The 21,826-nt window shown below is 35.0% G+C and overlaps 4 protein-coding genes across 10 annotated transcripts; 3 read left to right on the top strand and 1 right to left on the bottom strand.

Moving 5' to 3' along the window:
• On the top strand, nt 1-2,225 carry LOC108575635 (dnaJ homolog subfamily C member 7). Its single transcript, XM_017938476.1, has 10 exons — nt 1-52; nt 259-347; nt 425-552; nt 628-819; nt 903-1,021; nt 1,093-1,246; nt 1,305-1,469; nt 1,542-1,707; nt 1,781-1,927; nt 2,008-2,225. Exons 1-10 carry the CDS (start codon nt 24-26, stop codon nt 2,223-2,225), a joined length of 1,407 nt encoding a protein of 468 aa, XP_017793965.1. The 5' UTR covers nt 1-23.
• Nucleotides 2,226-3,653: 1,428 nt separating this feature from the next.
• Nucleotides 3,654-6,217, bottom strand: LOC108575698. Its single transcript, XM_017938569.1, has 5 exons — nt 5,946-6,217; nt 5,106-5,486; nt 4,752-5,030; nt 4,183-4,676; nt 3,654-4,101 (listed from the first exon to the last, which is right to left on the bottom strand). Exons 1-5 carry the CDS (start codon nt 6,111-6,113, stop codon nt 3,951-3,953), a joined length of 1,473 nt encoding a protein of 490 aa, XP_017794058.1. The 5' UTR covers nt 6,114-6,217; the 3' UTR covers nt 3,654-3,950.
• Nucleotides 6,218-7,080: 863 nt separating this feature from the next.
• On the top strand, nt 7,081-12,621 carry LOC108575677 (coronin-1C). Of its 6 annotated transcripts, none has more exons than XM_017938538.1 (6): nt 7,081-7,143; nt 8,535-8,740; nt 8,996-9,477; nt 10,647-11,025; nt 11,094-11,339; nt 11,396-12,621. In XM_017938538.1, the coding sequence occupies exons 2-6, from the start codon at nt 8,543-8,545 to the stop codon at nt 11,573-11,575; spliced, it is 1,485 nt and encodes a 494-aa protein (XP_017794027.1). In that variant the 5' UTR covers nt 7,081-7,143; nt 8,535-8,542; the 3' UTR covers nt 11,576-12,621. The 6 variants fall into 6 exon arrangements, with proteins under 6 accessions (XP_017794027.1, XP_017794026.1, XP_017794028.1 ...); XM_017938537.1 differs by lacking the exon at nt 7,081-7,143 and adding an exon at nt 7,157-7,260; XM_017938539.1 differs by lacking the exon at nt 7,081-7,143 and adding an exon at nt 7,294-7,396.
• A 565-nt stretch (nt 12,622-13,186) lies between these two features.
• Nucleotides 13,187-21,173, top strand: LOC108575650 (glycerol-3-phosphate dehydrogenase, mitochondrial). Of its 2 annotated transcripts, none has more exons than XM_017938496.1 (12): nt 13,187-13,320; nt 15,806-15,930; nt 17,016-17,172; nt 17,253-17,475; nt 17,563-17,726; nt 17,821-17,933; nt 18,029-18,222; nt 18,292-18,680; nt 18,746-18,996; nt 19,075-19,422; nt 19,500-19,598; nt 20,244-21,173. In XM_017938496.1, the coding sequence occupies exons 2-12, from the start codon at nt 15,844-15,846 to the stop codon at nt 20,376-20,378; spliced, it is 2,160 nt and encodes a 719-aa protein (XP_017793985.1). In that variant the 5' UTR covers nt 13,187-13,320; nt 15,806-15,843; the 3' UTR covers nt 20,379-21,173. The 2 variants fall into 2 exon arrangements, with proteins under 2 accessions (XP_017793985.1, XP_017793984.1); XM_017938495.1 differs by lacking the exon at nt 19,500-19,598 and adding an exon at nt 19,650-19,751 and having other exon boundaries at nt 20,244-21,172.
• Nucleotides 21,174-21,826: the final 653 nt, after the last annotated feature.

Below are 21,826 nucleotides of genomic sequence, written 5' to 3' on the forward strand. Positions count from 1 at the left end.
AGTATTTGTAAAAACATACAGTGATGATAAAGAGTCCCGAGTTTTCCAAAGAGTAAGTATACAACGAGAAAATATAATGTCGTGTTTCATTTAATACGTTAATTGTTCATTTTCGAATGTACAGGCACAATATATTCAATTTAGCCTTCAACATTGCTTAAAATTTTTAATAAACGTTATTTTATATTTAATCTATAATTTGGGTAATTTTTTATGGGTTTACATAATTGATATGGTGAAAGCACCTGCCTATTTCAGAATGGTAGAGAAGCGGAATGAGTTTGCCAAGAAACTTTATTTAGATAAAAAATATAAGGAAGCAGTGAAAGAGTACAGTGAACTTATTGGTAAGTATTATATTTATAACTGATGAATCTTATTGTTAGTGTGAATTGATGAATCTATAGAATGAATATCCTTTTAGATCTGTGTCCAAAATCCAATGCATTATATTATAGAAACAGAGCAGCATGTTACATGATGATTGGAACATATCATCGTGCTTTGGAAGATGCGAAAAAGTGCATTGAATTGGATCCCAAACAGCCCAAAGTAAGCTATACGTACATATACAGGTATATTATAAATGAAATTATTATTCTTTATTTCAATTCATTTTTTTTCTAGGATTATACAAGAGTTATAAGATGTTGTTTATTTTTGGGAGAAATTGTTCAAGCTGAATTTACTTTATCAAAGTTGACAGAACTTGATCCTGAAAATAAGTCTGTTGCTACAAAAGTAAGGATCATAATAGAATATGTAAAAAGGTATCTTAAAGATGCAGATGAGGCATATGATGTTAAGGATTATCGTAAGGTTTGGGATTTAATTTTCAAACACATCAAAATGATGTGGAGACTAATCTAGATAGTAATGTTTAATACATCCAAATATTGCAGGTTGTATACTGCATGGACCGTATTTGCGATGTGAGTACTGCTAGTACAAGGTTTAAATTAACCAAAGCTGAATGCTTGGCATTTTTAGAAAGGTATCAGGAAGCACAAGAAATAGCAAAGTATGTTGTTTATTTTCTTTTGCGTGTTTAAAGTAGTAAAAAATATTCTAAGTTACTTATTTACATTTTAGTGACATTTTACATATTGATAAGCAAAATGCAGATGCCATATATATTCGTGGTATGTGTCAGTATTTCGAAGATAATATTGACAAGGCATATCTACACTTTCAGCAAGTGCTCAGATTGGCGCCAGATCATGCCAAAGCATTAGAAATATATAAGGTAGTAAATGCTTTGATACTTGTATAAAACATCTACGCATTGTATTGTAATTTTGCAGCGAGCCAAAAGCTTGAAAACGGAAAAAGAGAAAGGAGCCGCGGCTTATTTACTGAAGCAGTATTCACAAGCATATAGATATTACACACAAGCCTTGACTATAGATCCCCTAAACAAAATTACAAATGCAAAACTTCATTTCAATAAAGCATTAGTCGCAGCAAAGGTATTATATTTTCGCTTTTTGTTGAAATTAATTTTTGAAAAGAAATTATTAATTTATTTCAATACTTTATAGTTAGGTGCATTAAACGAATCAATAGTAGAATGTACAGAAGCACTAAAACTAGATGAAAATTATTTGAAAGCCCTTCTGAAAAGAGCGACTTCTTATATGGAACTTAAAGAATACGAAAAAGCTATTCATGATTTCGAGAAAGCGTGTAAACTGGATAAGAGTCGCGGTAAAAGAGAAAGTTCGCTTTTATGGTAAAGAAATAATATTTGTAAGTAATCATCTTGAACATTAATTTATAGATAGCAAACGATTGCTGATGGAAGCGAAATTAGCATTGAAACAATCAAAGAGGAAAGATTATTATAAGATTTTAGGTATTGGTAAGAATGCATCGACTGATGACATCAAAAAAGCGTACAGGAAACGGGCAATGGTACATCATCCTGGTAAATGTTTAAACATGTATCATCCTTCAGTTAGACCATAATTTAATTATATTAGTCGGTTTTTACGCTATTGTACGCAGATCGACACCCTAATGCAACGGAAGGGGAAAAGAAAGAACAAGAAAAGAAGTTTAAGGAAGTCGGTGAAGCCTATGGAATTCTTTCTGATCCTAAAAAGCGATCTCGTTATGACAGTGAACACGATATCGATGACGGAGATATTGAATTCCAAACGTACTTTGGTCAATCTGACCACTTCCAATTCTATACAGCCGGTTATAATTACAACCGTCTTTAGCTGCATTCCAAGATACGTGTTCTTCTATCACTTCAATGTTTCAAACGATCGTTTTATTTTAGAGATGAGTATATTGGATTTGCGTATCTTCCATTCGTAGCACATCCCGTATTCATCAGGTAGCATAAATAATATAAAACCTATTAGATATAGTTTTATATATTTATTTAAACAAGTGTATCCTCATATGATATCCTAATATAGGGTTTTTTACAGTAAGCCATGAATGAATCTTTAGAGATCACGTCGATCTTCATCGGATATATTTTTGAGAAAGTTCAGTTGTATCAATGTAGGTACTTATGTAAAAATTATGCAAAAGTTATTTTCTCTTACTTTCCACTATTCAGTGACGTTGCAAAATTAGCTCAGTTCATGATCGATATTTTTAAAATTGCTTTAATTTATGTACGTGTATTACATAATGTTTGAATTACCTTTTTGGAATAAGACTGAACGATTTTATGTAATTCTCGTCTTTCCGTAGAAATATATATTATATCAAGAATTCTCATATTGAGCAATAATAAATTCTTCTATCATAGTTGCTGAAGCGGAAAGTTATGGAAATGACTAAACAAAACATATTAAAAATTATATTAAGCATGATCATTTCTTTGGGAATCGAAAAATAACAACAAATATATGTTAAGTATTTTATTTATTCATCAACGAAGAGGCAACGTTGTTCATTAACCGTGTTCATTAAAATAAAAAAAACCCTTTTAGCTACTTCATTGTTTATTCAGATACAAATTTTATTCGAGAACAAAATCCTAATTTTTCGTAATAAGTTATGGAACGCTGGAAAATTTGTCCACAAAAGATAAAATACGATTTCGGACGCGAATATAGCTCACAAAGCGTACTTTTTATTTCGTTGTTTGCGTCATTATTTTGTCTAGTATTAGTATCCGGCGCATTTTATTAATTTCTTTTTCTTAAGTATGTACATAAGGCACGCTATAATGGTCACAGCTTCAAAATACAAAAAAATGCAAATTTACGAAAATTATATGCATCGCGTTTGATCGAATTAGACAACACGAAGTTAAGGCACACGATAGCTGAGGTTTCTTTTAAGGTCACACAGAAATGTGCAACAGCACCTACATTTATCCTACTTTCAACAAGTACACGTGTATATTTGATATTCTATCGACGATTAAAAAAGTACAATATTAACAAAAATTATTTGAATATCATAAATGTTCAATCGTCATTCTATAAGATAGCACATCTTCATCTTGAATATTTCAAGAATTTCACTCGTATCATTTATGCTAATACGCTAATATTATTGAGCATGAAAGTACGATTTTAAAATATACTGCGTTAGGTCATTGAAATAAGTACTTGGATTTTAGTTTTAAGTAACAATTTCATAAAGCATAACTAATAAATTAAAAAAATGTTCTTTTTGCTGCTACTATACAGTTTAAATGGTATTTCGATGTCAATTTGTCAGTTTTCATCAAATATAAAAAATCGTCGCCTTGTTCTGACATATTTATAACCATAAATAATTATAATCTGCATTTCTCGGTGTACTAGATAAGTACACATTTAAAATAAAAAGCAAATTGAATATGGTGGTTGCGATCTTACACATACAGCATAAGTACATATTCTAGCAGCAATATGCTTGATAGTATATACATATATACAAGTAATCTACTAGAATCCTGAATTAATTTTGTGCTATAATACAGTATCTTCTTAGGACTATTTATTCGACTCGTTATAAGATGCCCTACCCGCCAATTCAAGTAAGTAGCGATCAGGATGATCTATCCAGTCGCTAGCGCTTAACTTAACGGTCCTTTGCTTTTCTGCTTCCTTTACTTGCCACTTTTTAATTTCCAATTGACGTTCCCTAAAAAATTTGTTCCATTAATTTTTTTCATTCAAATTTATCTGACTTTTAAAAGGTATTCTGAACAAAACTATATGTTACCTCAATTTCGTATCTCCACAACCCCACATTTCTAAGCTAGCAATTGGATAAGGTGCACCTGCAATACTAACTGAATGGAATGATTCATCTATACTGATATATGGCGAGCGGGTATTACTTCCGAATCGTAATCCGTGAGGATAGCCCCTGATGTTAGTATTCAGGTATAATACTTTGCCTCCTTTCTCAATAATTCTATATGAGGGAAACAGTTCAATGCCCATTGAATCTTCGTCACCCCAATACAGATGACTTTCACGCCATTCTACTGCTGAACATATACAAAGTGTGGGAGAGACTGTATCTTTGTCTGGACTAACAGCTCGTATGAATAATAGAGTGGGACCTCTGTAACCTAGCACATGATGAAGAAAACGATTAGCTCCTGTCCCATTTTCTGAGCTATTGTATAACAATGTCCAGTGTCTAGGACATACACTGCCCATTCTCTTAGCTATCAAGGCATGAGTAATATCCTTTGGTGAATCATCTGCCTAAATATATATTTAATTATTCTATTATTCTCTAGTGTAATAAAATATATAACAAGATTTCAAATTGGTATATACCTGAAGGTAGCATTGAGGTAGAGTGGTTGATAACAACCATACATAGCTTACAGGTAGTAAAATCTGAGGAAAATCTAAGGACTCTGGTTGTTCTAATATAGGTGTTGGTATCTCCAGATGTGGTTGAGGTTGTTCTTTAGACAACAGAGCTTTGCCATTGCGATAAGCGGTTGTCAATACATGAATTACATAACGATGAGGACCATAGACTATGCGTGGACAATGCTGCCAAATCCAGTTGCTCACATAACTCACAGACAAAGCATATTTGCCATGAAACTGTAACATGTTCTTTTATAATATGCAAGCAAATAATATATAAACTATATTGTAATAAATATTAAATTTACTGACACAAGATACAGCAACTGCATTAATTATTTGTTCTGCATAGAGACATGAAGGAGTTCCACTACTGTCCATGGCAATTTTATAAGAAAGATTCAATAAGGCTTTCAATCTGTCAGGACTAATACTTCCATCTCCCCTTACATCCGAATACATTTTCACATAATTTTCTAATATGATTTGATCATTCATTATAGAAATGAACTTCTCAGCTTGTTGTTTGAAAGAATTGGCACTCAAATATGAAGTACTAACATTAGCAGCATGATAAAGATAGTTGAACAAATTTTCGCCTAGTTCTAGATAATTAGGGAAGAGGTACCGTTGGAACACAGATTTTGTAATACCATTTACACGTTCCTCATCATGAGATAAATGAGACAAAGTCTGCAAAATGTATTATACATAATGTCACTGGTATATTCTTTAAAATTAATTTGAATCAGTGTTATCATATTAAAATAACAAAATATTTAATTTGATAAGACTAGAATAAGCACATATTTGTTAAAATTTTTAAGTAAAGCCAACAACGATCAAAATTAAACTTTCCAACACAATAATGTCATCTATGAGAAACATATTACTTCCAGAGCATTTTTACAGGTTATACTAATAATAATAATCATATAACGGGTGAATGTTCAAAAGCAACCTGTAAATCATTCATGAAACGCATAAGACAGTTCGCAATTATAAAATAGCAAAAAAACTGTCTGTAACAATTAATACTTATCGGACAAAATCACCATTCTTTTGTGATATATTGAACAAATTTTCTTTGATCGATTCACGCTGAAAACGCAATGAATATGATACGGTAGCATTTATAAGGTAATTTCATACCTTTGCTAGACTCTCGATCGGAAAGAACTGCATATGCGAATTACTTTCTAATTCGGTTCCGGAGGAACTTTTCGACAGACTATTCGCATTGGCCATGTCGCCGGTGTGCGGGACAGCATCAGTCTTCTTGTTCGATGCATGCCCGGCACGTGTCACTTGATTACCCATTTCTACCAACTAAATGTTAAAGTATGAAAGTATTCACAGTCTTATCTGAACATATCATCGCTCGCAACAACAAAACATACATGCGACCATATGCAACTTCGAGATGATCGTCATGAATGATACGAAGATACGTTAGTCACATATCCATCAAGGTGATTTTTAATTTTAAGTATGTTCTATGGATGCCCACTTGAATATATATTATTTAAGTCTGCTTTTCAATATTTTTATTGCAATGCAAATGTAATCAATCATAAATTCTTAAATATCAAATACAGATAAAAATTAATTACAAAAATTAATTACAGAGTTTATTGTAATTAATTACAATTAAAGATTAATTACAATTTTACTTACTGAATGATTGATGTGGACGTGACTTAGAATTTTCAATATTCCGCGTTTAGAGCGCCATATTGCATTTAGAAACGCGCGCATCCATTAAAACAAAAATGATTAAAAAATTATAAATTTTATTCATTTTATTGAACTTACAGATTACAAAAATAGTCATTTTTCCTTTACAAAGGGCTGACTACTAAAAATAGAATGACAACGACATTAAAGGCGGATACGCCAGAAAATATAGTGTAGGTATTCCAAAAATGAACAATACATAATTTCTAAATAAATTTAGACATTTTTTCTCTCAATTATCATGAAAAATAAAACGTTTATTACATTTTCAACTACATTAATTAATTTATTAAGATAATTGCTTTATACAAATAGTACTAGCTCGTTGTGTATAATAGTTTTAGCTACAATTATATTTAAGAAAAAGAAGCGCGCAAATAACAATCGATTAATAATACTGGCTAATTTTCTAATTAATATTGAGCTATAAATGATTTTTTAACGAAGTATTTCGGATGTATTCTTAAAACGTGTATATTCTGCGCCAAGGAACGACCATGTTGAGCTTAGAAGCGCGCGCATCCATCATCCTCATTAGCGCGAGAGATTTGGGGGGTGGGGAGAGTTCTTTTCCAAAAGCGTGCATCGCCTGTCATCGGGAAAAAATTCGTCGGTGAGAACTGCTTTTTTGCACACTGGTGCCCCGGAAAAAATTATTCACGCGAAAATCGTTGAACAAGCTTCACCGGTTATCCTGCTGCTCGTGCTATATGTGCAAACCGTTCAATTCGTACGTATACAAGTGCCTCGGAGGGAATAGAGGTGGAGGGGGGTAGTGGTAAGACATGAGATAGTAATTGTAAGAAAGTTTCACGAGTGTAGACGAATTTATAAGTCATAATACGACAGAGGTGGTAACTTCAAGGGTAGGTATTCGCGGGAGCAGGGTGCGCACTTCCAAATAAGGTGCTCTCAAATGATCCAGCCGTGCGTGTCATAGCGCTACTATGTGGTCATTTGGTGAATTACTGTACAACATTATTGCCGGCGGGAACGTTAAAATTCGTCGGAAGTGTTCGTCGTTCCTTTTAAAAGAAATATTACTTTATCGTCTCGTTGGATGCATCATTGCATTCTTATCAGCACGGTCACAGTATGTATACAATTACTGCGTGAATACCTCTGTGCAAGTGTGTGTACCGTATACAAACACGTGGTAGATTAGATACAGTTAACAGTCGGCGTCAATCTGTCGACGATAGCAAAAGTACTAATCGGGACGTGGAAATTATTCCTTTATAACTTAGTTTTCTGCTTAACATCAATTTTGGTGAAGTTCGGGGTAAAATAAAGTAACAAAACTCAGGGTGGACGATAGATGGTAATTCGTTTTTGTGGTCAAGAAAAAATTCTGCTCTAGTTAACTTGAAACTGATTTCTAATATGTTAATTCCACTTGAAAGACGTTTAATTGAATATAATTAACCCAAATGCGTTCTCCAGTGGCGTGGAAATTTCGGTACTCCCTTGTGAAGCTTCTTTATTGTTGGCATAACGTCAAAAGGTTTGGTCTTGTCCGAAAATATCAGAATAGAGTTTATTTGGGCTGCAATCCACGCCTTAGACGGCACCGTACGTGTAGTAATGTAAATTCAGGAACGCTATGACGATCATGTGTGAATCATCGTAGCATAAAAGCAGCGGCTAGTTTATTTTCGGGTAGATCGTGTCTATTTTTTGATTGCCATACCAATTATGGCCTACTGAAATATTTCGAAAATATTCATGGATAATTGGCAGCACTGAACGCATTTTTGAGGGCCGTAAACCGTAAAAGTCAGGTTTCGAAAAATATTCTTATTTCAGTCGCGCTCATTTTCAACGTCGAGGGTGGGGAATCTATTTATAAAACGGGGATGGTCCACGCGACGCCCACGCTAGCGATGGACACGTAACATTAATTTATTAAAATAATTATAATAAGAAAGGTACCATATCTGCATCTTTTACATTAACCTCTGTGCTCCCTTTATTATTTTTTTCTTTCATTTGTTTGGAAAATAGGTGCAGATATGTCTTTCCGTGTGGTGCGCAGCAGCAAGTTCCGCCACGTGTACGGGACTGCTCTGAAACGTGAACAATGTTACGACAATATAAGAGTGTCCAAGTCCTCATGGGATTCAACGTTTTGCGCCGTGAACCCGAAATTCCTCGCCATCATTGTGGAATCTGCTGGCGGTGGTGCCTTCATAGTCTTGCCACACAACAAAGTGAGTTTTATCCTTTCAACTAACTGTATATGTTGTTCAATTGTTCCTTCTGAATTAAGTACAGGCACCTCATAAGTAACACTTGATATACATTGTACAAAGTGTCAAATAAGGTGAAGAAAAATTACATTTGTCATTCAAGAGTTGCCTGTACTATAGTGATGTTAAAGCACTTGACATTTACACAGTAAGATTATACAAGTATTGAATGAATGCTTAGAAAGTAGTCCTGATAGTTACTTCGAATTATTATAGGTAGGTCGAATACCAGCAGATTACCCTTTAGTTGGTGGACACAAAGGTCCTGTATTAGACATTGCATGGTGTCCCCATAATGACAATGTCATAGCATCTGGTTCTGAAGATTGCGTAGTTAAAGTATGGCAAATACCAGATGGTGGTATTTCCAGGACATTAACTGAATCTGTGGTAGACCTTCAGTTACATCAGCGTAGGGTTGGTCTTGTATTATGGCATCCATCAGCATTGAATGTGTTGCTCACAGCTGGATCAGACAATCTTGTCTTGATTTGGAATGTAGGCACAGGAGAGGCCATAGTGAGAATAGATTGTCATCCAGACATGATTTACTCTGCATGCTGGAATTGGGATGGATCCCGATTAGTCACTACTTGTAAAGATAAGAAAATTCGAATTTTGGATCCAAGAACAGGAGAAATATTAGAAGAAGCTGTTGCACATGAAGGTAGTAAGGCAACACGTGCAATATTTCTGAGGTATGTAAATTTTCCATCAATGGGTACTTATAAATGCATAAAGTCTTTCAGTTTTTACTTCTACATGCAATTAATCATAAATATTTCTACCATTATGCACATAAAAGCTGATAAGTTTCATATAATTGTTTCTGGAAAATGTATTTAGGAATAATAAAACACTATCAACATATCTTTCACATTAAATAATCATCAAACAATATACATCCGCCTTTTTACACAAATATATGTATGTATACATACATGTGTGTGTGTGTGTATATATATATATTTATCCAGGGTAATAGAGTACAGCAAAAATGTGACATTTATTTTATAGCAGGCTGTAGTATTTTTTTAATGACATGTGATTCATACTTCGTATAAGAAGTATTTGTTAAAGTTCTATAATAGATACACTTCTATTTGCACATTAAGAATATCCTTATTTTTTATTATCACATGGTCTTTCCAATTTGTGTAGTGCGAGATTTGGTATTTTTTAATGGAAAACTTGAAGATTGAAAATTCTCAACACATCAGGAGGATGTCAGCTTAATAAATGAAAGTATCAAGATGTCCACTGTGTAGTATCTGCATAAAAGTTTCAGTAAGTATTGTATATCAAGTTATTACTTTAAAATATAACATTTTATGCATATTGATAAATAAATATGTGTACAAGAACAGAGTACAGTGAAATAACTACACTAATATGTATGATAAAGTGTGATCTTTGCAATCAGGAAAAAATCATTAATACAATTTTGAATGCTATTGACATCTGTTTTGGAAAATAGACGAATATATCATAAAAAATTCAGTGACCAGCTGATACACTGATTGTTAATTAAATACAATTTGTAATGATTTGACATACAAACAACACAGTTCCTTAATGATTGCTATACTTGTTTTATGTTATTTCACATTTGTATGGTTTAATATGGACTTAATGGTTTGTGCAGAGGCACAGCAATTTTCAAATGTTGTAACAAGGTGGATGTTATTCAGTTTTGATGATTAACTTAAATAAAAAAAAATTCAAGAAGCAATAAGATAAAATGGTTATACTGTATAAGGGTATAATATTTAAAAATCAATTATATATTTTTGTAGGAATTATATTTGTACGTATGAACATATGTTTTAAATGTGTCCACAAAGATGTGTGTTTACTATGTTTTCAGGGGAGGCTTGATCTTTACCACAGGTTTCAGTAAAATGTCTGAGAGGCAGTATTCACTGCGTGCCCCTGACATGTTAGGTGAACCCATAGTTATGGTAGAATTGGATACAAGTAATGGAGTTATGTTTCCCCTGTACGATCCTGACACGAATTTAGTGTATTTATGTGGGAAGGGTGATTCTGTGATTCGATACTTTGAGATTACCCCTGAACCTCCTTTTGTTCACTATATCAATACATTTCAAACTCCTGACCCTCAACGAGGTATAGGAATGATGCCAAAACGAGGCTGTGATGTTAATAGCTGTGAAATAACTAGATTTTATCGGCTCAACAATTCAGGCTTTTGCCAGGTTATCTCTATGACTGTACCAAGAAAGGTACAATTTAAACATATCTCTGATATATAATCGGTTATATCATCATAATACAATTTATTCATTTTCAGTCTGAACTATTTCAAGAAGATTTGTATCCTGACACCCCTGGCGACACAGCTGCGATTTCTGCTGAAGAATGGGAAAACGGAACTGACGCTGATCCTGTATTAATATCCTTAAGGGATGGGTATCAGCCCTCGGTAGCCAAAAATGAGCTCAAAGTGCATAAGAAGTCGAACATCTTGAGCAAAGGGGCAAAAGTTGCTTCTTCTAATTCTGCACAAAATGCAACACAGGCCTCTGCAGGCATTACTGTACGTTATTTTCACATGTTTCTTAGATGAAGATTTTAATAGTTATATTTCTTTAGGAGGAACTGTTGAAAGAATTTACTGAGGAAATAAGAAAATTGAAAGCAGTGATCGTGAAACACGAGGGCAGGATACGGGTGCTTGAATCCGCAGTTGCTCTTCAAATGAAAGAAGATGAGAGAAAAGAGAAGTCATCTTCACCCACTGACAGAGAGGTGCTTGCATCTGACGAGGTGTAATTTCTAACTCATATTTCTAGCTCACAAGAATAATACGAAAGGAAAAAAAAGAATGACTAATTGTGTAATAAAAAAATGATCATATATTTTGATATAACAACTTGTGTAAATAGTAGATTTTAGCTACATTGTGTGTCTTGATCTTTTTTTTTTGGATAAAGTTCCGAAAGGCCTCGGTGGCTGATCGATGCGAAATTTGGTGGGGAGGTGGAGTAGTCCCCAAATATAAAATATTAGCTTCAGCTAATCATTAATTTCCGGGATATTAGTAAAAAGCTTTCAGTGCTATACATTGAAACTGCGTATACAGACATTATTAAACAGTGAGTGCTGCCTATTCAGATGTTACTAACCAGCCGTCTTCGTTGTAGTGGTCGTTGCCGTCAAGTGTTGAGTATAGGCCCAGTATCTATAGGGTGATAATTTCATCCAAATAAGGCTCATTGAACAAAGCAGCCACTGAAAGCGTGGATTTTAATCTAGCATAAACTAATTATATATGTAATCATGTTGCCGATCAGTCGAGCTAGAGCACTGTATCTAATAATACCGCCAAATATCTATCCGGCCGGCAATATCAGAACAGTCATTGTTTCGTCAAAATTTTACGTGGAACACTATAGATACTGAGGCCACTCAACAGTGAGGGTGGCAACCACTACAGTGAAGATGGTTGTTAGTAACATCTGGATAAGTAGCATTCAATGTTTAGTAATGTTTGTATTCGCAGTTTTCAATGTATAGTATTGAAAGTTTTTTATTAATATCTCGGAAACTAATGGTTGGCTGAAGCTAATGTTTTATATTTGGCGTCGACCCACCCTCCTCCCCCTTCCCCCAAATTTCGTGTCGTTCGGCCACCGGGACTTTCCGGAACTACACCTTTTTTTTTTGCAATGACTTTTTGCTATTTATTGTACATCCATTCATCATACATCCTCTGCATTTGTACTATGTTTACATCTTTTATTTTATTAGATTGTAGAGCCGACATGTGACACCACCTATTATTAGCATTAAGATTTCGGATGTTATTTTGTCTAATACACAAGACTTTTATTGTATATTCAATACTTTTATCATTGTTCAAAATAACTAAAACGAGTGTCTAATTTGTACAGATACTTCGCTTGTAAAATAACGAAAGATTATTTTATTTCTGGTACGAACGGTGCATAATTCGTATGTAAGTTATGCTACATAAGATAACCAAGAGAAAAAGAATCACTATTTTACGAACGATTTGCAAGTATCAAATAATAAGATACCGAGTATTTTTGACTAATCTGTTTTTTGACATTGTGAAAGGAAACCATTTGTTTTGTACAAAAAATGTGAATATAAAATAATATAATTGATTGAACCAATACGTGAAGCTTTTGAATGTAATAAATCCAACTAATTTTTTCAGAATCTTCAAAATAATAAAAGTTAAGTTTAAAGAAAAAAATAAATGATAGATTCAAGTTGGCATAGTATTATGATAGAATTATTTTGCATTTGATAAGCGCGCCACTTTTTCATTCAACAAACTCATAAAAGATGGCGGTGTGGAGCGTCAGTTTACATCTTTATTAAGTGTCGCTTGATTGTTCACTACGGTCCCATTCGCTCGTGCGAGTCAGTGAAATGTGTGACAGCATTCTCTTGAATATGTGCACCGTTAATTTTTAATTTTGCTGATTGCACTCACCACCACTGTGCGCGGGTGTTTCACAGTTTAGTAACTGTCAGTTCCATACACAGTGAGTAATATTGTTACTACACAATCACAATTGTCAGTTATTCCACAAATAATATTTCATTTTCAAATAAAAATGTTTAATGCATATTATTCAACTTATTAGCAAATACTTTTACGAGTAGATCGTGTGGTCTTCATCTTCTTTAATTTTTTATGGAAATTCGAATAACTTAACTTGTGAGGTCGTTAGTTCCTAGTACTGGGGGGTGGCTTGTTAGGGACGATCTGTTCATTAAGGGATAACGATTGTTTACTATGTTTCATTCATCGACATTTGAATAAGTGTTCTTGAATATTTTCTCTTCTTTTTTTCTCTCACGAATTCGTGACGTGTTGCTGGATTGTATAATGAGGACGCTTACAATCCAAGTAACACTCGAAGGCATTTGGCACAGGGTTTGCGGGTGCTATTTTAAAACGCAGCTTTGCGACACCGTTCTCGACTTTTGCTTTATCGCAATATGCATATAGTCTAATATAATTGTGGAAAGGTTTATGACACTCAGATCCGACTGGGTAAATTATTTCCTATATTTTCACCCGAATATTTCGTCTACGATATCTCAATGCACTAATGCTTGATAAAAAAACAGGAAAAGATAAAGGAAAAATGCTGGAGTCTGCTGATTAACATAAGCAGCTCGCTTACGTAATTCCACATGTTTTAGGGGACTGTCAAGGTCTTAATAGCATAATGTGAATTATTTTTTGACACCGACACAATAATGGCATGAAAAGCAAAAAACGTCGTAATTAACCATGCAACATGAACCTCGTATTCTCCAACCGCTACTGTAACTTTTTATCGTGTTTGAACTAATTGGACCCTTAAATAAAAATTAACGCGTCGCTAGATAGAAAAAGTAATGCGTCAGCGGCACGTGCGTCGCGATTGGGATGTCACGGTTGAATTCGAATTTATCGATCATTTTTACTGGTGGTGTGAAAGTGTCCGCCTTGCGTAAATAATTATGTTAATAAAACAATAATAAATTTCTGGAAGTAGACTGACTTTTTAGAGAAAAAATAGATCGTAAAAATGTACAGAGATAGCTGTCGATAAAATAGAGGGTGGCCATCTTAGATCATCTTGTATATACATATGTATATGTATAAATGTAATTTTTATCTTCATGCTTCTAATAATTGAAACATGTATTCCAATTTGAAAAAAGTACCACGTTTTTACATGCTTTTTATTTACTTTTTTACCTGTATTTAAAGCAGTCATTATGTTTATTATCATGACTTACTTACATGTATATATGTGTACACGCCCTATCGTTAAAATGTGGAACCATGATTCGTAGCTAAAAATGTGCGAATCTAGTCGGTATGTCGTAAATGCGTACACTTAACATTGGAATTTCAGTAAAATCATCCGCAAACGATTATGAATTTTATTAGCCATATATACATAGTGTGCCATCAAAAACATAGCCATTATCAATCGCATATTTTGTAAAGGCGATAACTCGATAGTGTTCACTGTGTATGCGTGTATATACATAAGTATGTATTTAACCATTTATCGCGCGGGTTTCCTCGTTCGTAAGTAGGAAGTTTTAGCACGTCATGTAATTACAGTGTATATATTGCTTTATATCCGAAACTTTTATTACATTGACAGCTATGGTAATCATTCTGATTCTTCAATGGCACCATCAAAATTTTTCAACATAAATCAATTCATATAAATGAATAACAATGCAAAAATAATTAAGAATTTTTATTTTTAATACCATAGCGTAAAACATACAAGTAACATGATAATCATTAAGCACCGGTTACATCATACACGTGAAAAATGTTAATATATCAGAGCTGTACGCATGATGTCTCGCATGACACATCGGAATGCCACATGACACGGTGCAAAGATACAGGAATGGCATGTCACGTGCGATCGACTATTCCTATCGTATATATTGGTACATATTTTCTATCCTATATATTGGGATATCTGCCAATAGATCATTTTTAAAACGTAGATCTTTGCCCTCTTGATTTATCTTTAAATTTACATTTAACAATTATTTTAATATTTATAAAAAAGTTAGCTTTTTTGTAAGAATTCTTTTTTCCACAAAAATAATAAAATTCGATTTATGATAGTCAGCCAATTACTCTGACCCTTTGACGTTCTATCCATAACATATTTGTTGCATCTTTCAGTGACTATTCCCTAGTGCACGTTGCACCTGTTGATACATTGCCAAATAACACGAACGGTGATTCATTAAATAGATTAAGGGCACCGATTAATCGGTCCAAAGAAATTATATGTGATGTTTCGTAGCCATCGATTCATTGTATTGTATCGAACTGTTTACAATTTTTTTGCTATTGTAGTCAACTTATCTCGTGTTATGTGGGTATTTGCTAATAACCCTCTATCGATATCTCATACTTTTTTCTACTTGGTCTTTTTACCTTATGTAACTATGTAACCGGTGTATGACGCGATCGTTTCTGTTCATTTCCAGATCTTTCCTGAAAGATTGTCCCACGTGAGTGACGTAAGATGGCATCGTTGAAACTATTAGTGGGGGGCGCGAGTGCTCTCGGTGCCAGTGCCCTTACTTCTTATCTGTTAATGTCCGACAATACCGTGAGTATAATTAATTGTCAGATACATTGATTTGTATTACTTTGCATTTTTTTCATGTTCGTTTTATTTCCTGTAAAAAATGATCGAACGATTGGTATGGAACTTTCCGATTGAAAGTTATTTATGGGCTTATGTTAAAAAGCACGAGAATATCAGTAAAGATAGAATCATTGGAATTTTTTAAATATTCGTAAAAAGGTACATGATTTTTTTTACAAGAATACTTAGTTATGGTTTTTATAATAATATTAGATAATCATAGTAAGTAAAGTAATTCGAAAGAAATAATTCGAATTTTTTAAGGTTCATTTTATATCGAATATATATATAGTTACGTAGAAGAAATGCAAATAAGTGAAAATTTTGATACAAGGCATTGCTGTTGCCGGAATAAATCAGATTCTACCAGTCGCGTGTTTTCTGAAGTTAGCGTGCGACGAAAAGCTATTACTGAACGTAATCTATGCCGTACAGTCAAGGTTGTATAGTGTTTCGTGATCAGCGAGCAGTCACGTGATTACCAAAATTTCACTACTAGGAAGGTCTGTGCCAGGCCAGGATGAGCTATCAGGGATGCTCGACTATTTCAATACACGATTGTCTTGATGCCATATATGTGTATCATCAGAATGTACCAGTTTTGTTATTTCGATTAGACGAACAAACGAAATAAATATGAAAAATCTTATACAACTTTGAGATGAATATTTATTGCATAAATTAAGAAAAAAGAAATGAATACGTTTTTGCATATATTTTTACACGGGTATATAGGCCATAGGCACGTGACAAATGATCATTTGATTCAATTATCACGGCGAAAAGAATCGTAGCAGTAATTGATTATATTGTCAGCCGGCTAAGGTTGATTATCCAAGGCCGCAATCCAATACGGGGTCGTATATACTCGTAAATATATCGTGATAATTGTTTCGCGTCTCGACAAAGTAATCAATGACGTTCAATCTGTGTTAAATACGCGGGGATTGCTTTTTTATCATGATCTATACGCTCCATCTTTGACTGTTTTACCAACAGGTGATGCTGCGCAGCTAATCAACACATGTTATATTTTATATATGTAGGTGCATGCAGATGTGTCAAAAACAAAGCCAGCAAAAAGGCCTCTACCAACTAGAGAAGATCAGGTGAAGGCATTGAAAACTCATGACGAATATGATGTTCTTATTGTTGGTGGTGGTGCAACAGGAGCTGGATGCGCGTTGGATGCATGTACACGAGGTAATTCATCAATCTCTTAATCTATTACCATTTAATTAAATATATATAGACAAACTATGTATCATACATGTAACTTTCAGGTTTGAAAACAGCTTTAATTGAGGCAGATGACTTTGCATCTGGTACCTCTTCTAGGAGTACAAAGTTGATCCATGGAGGAGTTCGTTATCTTCAGAAGGCTATAATGCAGTTAGACATAGAGCAGTACAGAATGGTCAGCGAAGCCTTACAAGAAAGAGCATCTATGTTACGCAATGCACCTCACCTTGCTCATCCTTTGCCAATTATGTTGCCTGTTTATACGTATGATAATTTCTAATTGCGTTTCTTTGTTGGACAAGAAAGCAATTTATGAAAATTGTTATCTAACAACCGCTTATATTTCAACAGGCGGTGGCAGATTCCTTACTTCTGGTTCGGTATAAAGATGTACGATGTCGTAGCTGGAAGCAAGACAGTGAAATCATCGTATTTTCTCAGAAAACGAGACGCATTAGAGTTATTCCCCATGTTAAAGGGTGACAAACTCACTGGGGCTATTGTTTACTATGATGGTACATGTCTATCGCGTGCATTCATCATTCTTTATTAATGTTTTCTTTCAAATATTTTATCACTAGTAATTTCATGCTCTTTTTATTATAACAGGTCAACAGGATGATGCTAGAATGAATTTGGCAGTCGCTCTGACAGCCTCGCGACATGGTGCAACGGTTGTAAATCACGTCAAAGTAGTTAATCTCACAAAGGGTCTTGATAAGGTACTGGCGTTGATTGTTATCTAGCTTTTATAGATAAGAACTACATACGTGCAAATAGATTGTTCATGAAAACAATATTTTTTCTTTTTAATTAGGATGGTAATCGAGTACTCACTGGTGCTCGCGTGAAAGACGAACTCACCGGTGAACAATGGGACGTGAAAGCAAAAGCGATAATAAACGCAACAGGACCATTTACAGATCATATCAGAAAAATGGACGACCAGGATGTGAAGGAAATCTGCTGCCCCTCTTCAGGTGTTCATATCGTTCTTCCAGGTTATTATAGGTGAATATTTTTTACATTGTTGCAAGAATGGTTCAAGGAAATATTTATAACTGTACAAATTTTATTTAGCCCTGATCAGATGGGTTTGCTAGATCCATCAACGAGCGATGGCCGAGTAATCTTCTTCTTACCATGGCAGAAACAAACGATCGCAGGAACGACTGACTTACCCTGCGAAGTAACGCATAATCCCCGACCTACTGAGGACGAAATCATGTTCATTTTACGTGAAGTCAAGAACTACCTCAACCCGGACGTTGAAGTTCGTCGAGGAGATGTTTTGTCCGCTTGGAGCGGTATCAGGCCTCTTGTGTCCGATCCTAACAAACCTAACACTCAGTCACTTGCTAGAAATCACATTGTACACGTTAGTCCCACAAAACTTATAACGATAGCCGGAGGAAAATGGACTACATACAGGGCGATGGCTGAGGAGACTATCGATGCAGCTATCAAAGGTACACATGACAAATATATTGAAGATTGTTTCCTTAATATTATTAATTTTTGTATTGTTTTTTAGCTTGCGACTTGAAACCAGAAAGACCCTGTCAAACCAATGATTTTCTCCTGGAGGGAGCTCATGGTTGGAGTCCAACAATGTACATCAGATTAGTGCAAGATTTTGGTCTGGAATGCGAGGTTGCTCAACATTTAGCCAAGAGTTATGGTGATCGTGCATTCGCTGTAGCAAAGATGGCCTCTCTCACTGGCAAACGATGGCCAATTATAGGCAAAAAACTTCATCCTGAGTTTCCATATATCGATGCTGAAGTAAATTCCATTGGCCATTCTTTCTAATTATTTTCTCTCTACATATTTATTGTCACATCTAATTTAAATTAATTTCAGATTCGGTACGGCGTTCGTGAGTACGCGAGGACAGCAATCGACATGATCGCACGACGACTCAGATTAGCGTTCCTGAATGTCCAAGCGGCACAAGAGGCTCTCCCAGGTATTATTGACATCATGTCAGAGGAATTACACTGGTCACCGGAGGAGAAGAAGAGGCAGCACAAAGAGGCTAGTGAGTTCCTTGCCAACGAGATGGGACAAATGGTAAATCGTGCGTCTCGCGATAAGATTCCTATTAATCTCACGAAAGAGGAGATACAGTTGTACATTAAGCGGTTTGGAATTATCGACAAGGACAACAAGGGTTACGTCTCCATTAACGACATCAGAAGAGGACTCAAGGTCTGGTTAAATTATTCTATTAAAGTTAGCTTGCATTTCCTGTTTTTTTCATTACACGATTAATTGTCGATGTACAGGTACTTGGCATAAAAATGAACGAAGATGAGATGCACATTTTGCTCAATGAAATTGATCTCAATTACAATGGGCAAATGGAGTTACAAGACTACCTGCAGGTAAATCATTAAGCATTATATTTAATCGGTACCTTTTTTGCCCGTTCGCAGCTGTTCGGTGACAAGGAAGTACCTGGTGAAGAGCTTCATGAAATACTGCGCGAAATCGACACTAATATGAATGGTCAAGTTGAGTTGGACGAATATCTTCAGGTCTGTGAAAGCTCGCACGCACGGATTTTCTGTATAGTCTTGCTGCCGCTTTCAAATCTCCTTTTTGTTGCATTTATTTCACATATAATTAAATAACATTCGGAATCTATTAACGAAAAAAGAAATCTAAAAAAGACCTGTTGGATAGAAATAGATATTTACCCGTAACAAAGCTCTTCCTTTATAGTCTCGCTTGATAAAAGTTTTTTTCTGACACCTTTTTTTCCGTTGCACGAACAGTTCGTTCTTAGAGCGTAACCGCATCTATAGGTAGCCTGTCTAATCAAAATGTGTCTTGTCTAATGTGTGAACATTATTTAAAACTTTTCGCTATCTTTTTCTTTTTGGTTTTTCAAGTATACTAGTATCATGCTGCTCTTGTGCCAGACGGCAATACTGTGATTATTTTACAAAATTTCTTTAAAAAAAAGTTATTCTTTTTCTTTTTATTTTTCATTTCCAAGATTATGCGTTATGTTTAATTTTATATAGATGATGTCTGCCATAAAATCTGGACACGTGGCATACTCGCGCTTCGCCAGGATGGCCGAGATGGAAGAAGCACAGCATGAGAAAGATATATTGAAGAAACAGATCAGCGTAGAAAGATCAGGCGGTGGACTGTAAAAAATGGGGTTCACCTTCTGTGGCATTGTACAATTTTAAGCTTCACACAAACCCATGCACACACATACCCATGCAACACATACATTCAAACTGCTATGACGAATTATCATTGTTCACTCTAAACGTCAAGAATGTAGCCCACTCTAGTACAAATTGCTCTAGGATTACTACTTTGCAGACCTATATCTGTGTTTTCATACTTTCTACAACGACCACGAACGAAGTGAAGAAGACGAAGAGAAAGAGAAGTTTCAACCGCGTAAACAGCGTCTAATTTAAAACTATTTAACGATTAAACAAACACGTTATCTCGAATTTTTGAATTTTAATATGTAAATATCTTGTGTACAGCGTTTCAGTTTTTTATTAAGCGAGGACGGATATATTCTAATCTGTATATAGGTGTGATTTAAAAGAAACGTGTGACCGAGTATATACGTGTACTATGCTCAGGTGCAATATTCAGGGACAGAACTATACCACACACTTCCATCGCGATCATTGAACTACACTCACTATAATTGTCAAACGCCGATGTTACAAAAGTCAAACGTCAATGCAGTTCTTCAATTTGTTACTATTCGCTGACTATAACAAAAGTCATAAAGTATCATACAGGTACTATATACGTTACATGTGTATAGTCACCCACGCGCATGGATCGTAAGCTAATCGAGGATGGATTTATTTATAATGTATATTATAGGAACTCAGTCTATATAGATTATCTAATTTAAATATATACTACTTATTTAATTTACTGCCGGTAACGTCACGCAGTCATGACATATGGATCGATGTTATAGATTAATTTATTTCACTGTCATTTGTCATTGCCATTGACTTTAATAAAAACCCATATTGGACTATTATCATTGTACATTTTTTTCCCAAAACTAAAAGACAAATACCAAAATCTCGGAACGAATCAATAACCAGCGGTAACGTGCAACATATCCATGGAACATCCTGTATATTACCAAGGCTTCTTCCAATTAAATTTCATCGATCAATATTTTCAGACAAAAGGCACGAAAATCTGTGGTGGCATATTGAATCAGCCGAGAAAGGCCAGAGAAATCAGCCTTCGACATTGGCTCGCGTGCAACCTACTCGACAACACCATACATGGCCAACTAAAGAGCGAAATTCTGATTATGAAAAGAAGGGCGGCGGCATAGCGAGGGAGTAGTACAGCTCCTCCCTTCTCCAGATCGCCCTCGTCATCTGGCAATCAGTTAGCTCGGTCCTCGCAGTATGTTAGATGAAAGGAGAAAGCACGAGCTAACGACAAGGCATCGGTGCTCGCGACCCCGCTCAAGCGTGGCCCTGACCGGGGGGTACCGGTAAAAAGAGGGGAAGGAAGGCTAGAGAAAGTAGGAGGTGTGCATCGTTTATCCCTCTTCGACGGGGTGGGCGTCCGACGGTTGCTGCGTACGCCCCTGTCT

Source organism: Habropoda laboriosa, unplaced genomic scaffold, assembly GCF_001263275.1.
Source record: "Habropoda laboriosa isolate 0110345459 unplaced genomic scaffold, ASM126327v1 scaffold295, whole genome shotgun sequence".
In the NCBI taxonomy this organism is placed as follows: Eukaryota; Metazoa; Arthropoda; class Insecta; order Hymenoptera; family Apidae; genus Habropoda; species Habropoda laboriosa.

Coding starts and splice junctions, on each gene's coding strand:
- LOC108575698 (XM_017938569.1), bottom strand. CDS start 6,113: ATGGGTAATCAAGTGACACGTGCCGGGCATGCATCGAACAAGAAGACT. Junction 5,487..5,945: donor CGATCGAGAGTCTAGCAAAG/GTATGAAATTAC, acceptor TACATTTTGCAG/ACTTTGTCTCATTTATCTCA. Junction 4,102..4,182: donor TGTGGAGATACGAAATTGAG/GTAACATATAGT, acceptor CAAATTTTTTAG/GGAACGTCAATTGGAAATTA.
- LOC108575635 (XM_017938476.1), top strand. CDS start 24: ATGATAAAGAGTCCCGAGTTTTCCAAAGA. Junction 553..627: donor TGGATCCCAAACAGCCCAAA/GTAAGCTATACG, acceptor TTTTTTTTCTAG/GATTATACAAGAGTTATAAG. Junction 1,708..1,780: donor TAAACTGGATAAGAGTCGCG/GTAAAAGAGAAA, acceptor ATTAATTTATAG/ATAGCAAACGATTGCTGATG.
- LOC108575677 (XM_017938538.1), top strand. CDS start 8,543: ATGTCTTTCCGTGTGGTGCGCAGCAGCAAGTTCCGCCACGTGTACGGG. Junction 8,741..8,995: donor TAGTCTTGCCACACAACAAA/GTGAGTTTTATC, acceptor GAATTATTATAG/GTAGGTCGAATACCAGCAGA. Junction 11,026..11,093: donor CTATGACTGTACCAAGAAAG/GTACAATTTAAA, acceptor ATTCATTTTCAG/TCTGAACTATTTCAAGAAGA.
- LOC108575650 (XM_017938495.1), top strand. CDS start 15,844: ATGGCATCGTTGAAACTATTAGTGGGGGGCGCGAGTGCTCTCGGTGCC. Junction 17,727..17,820: donor GGCTATTGTTTACTATGATG/GTACATGTCTAT, acceptor TTATTATAACAG/GTCAACAGGATGATGCTAGA. Junction 18,681..18,745: donor TATCGATGCAGCTATCAAAG/GTACACATGACA, acceptor ATTGTTTTTTAG/CTTGCGACTTGAAACCAGAA.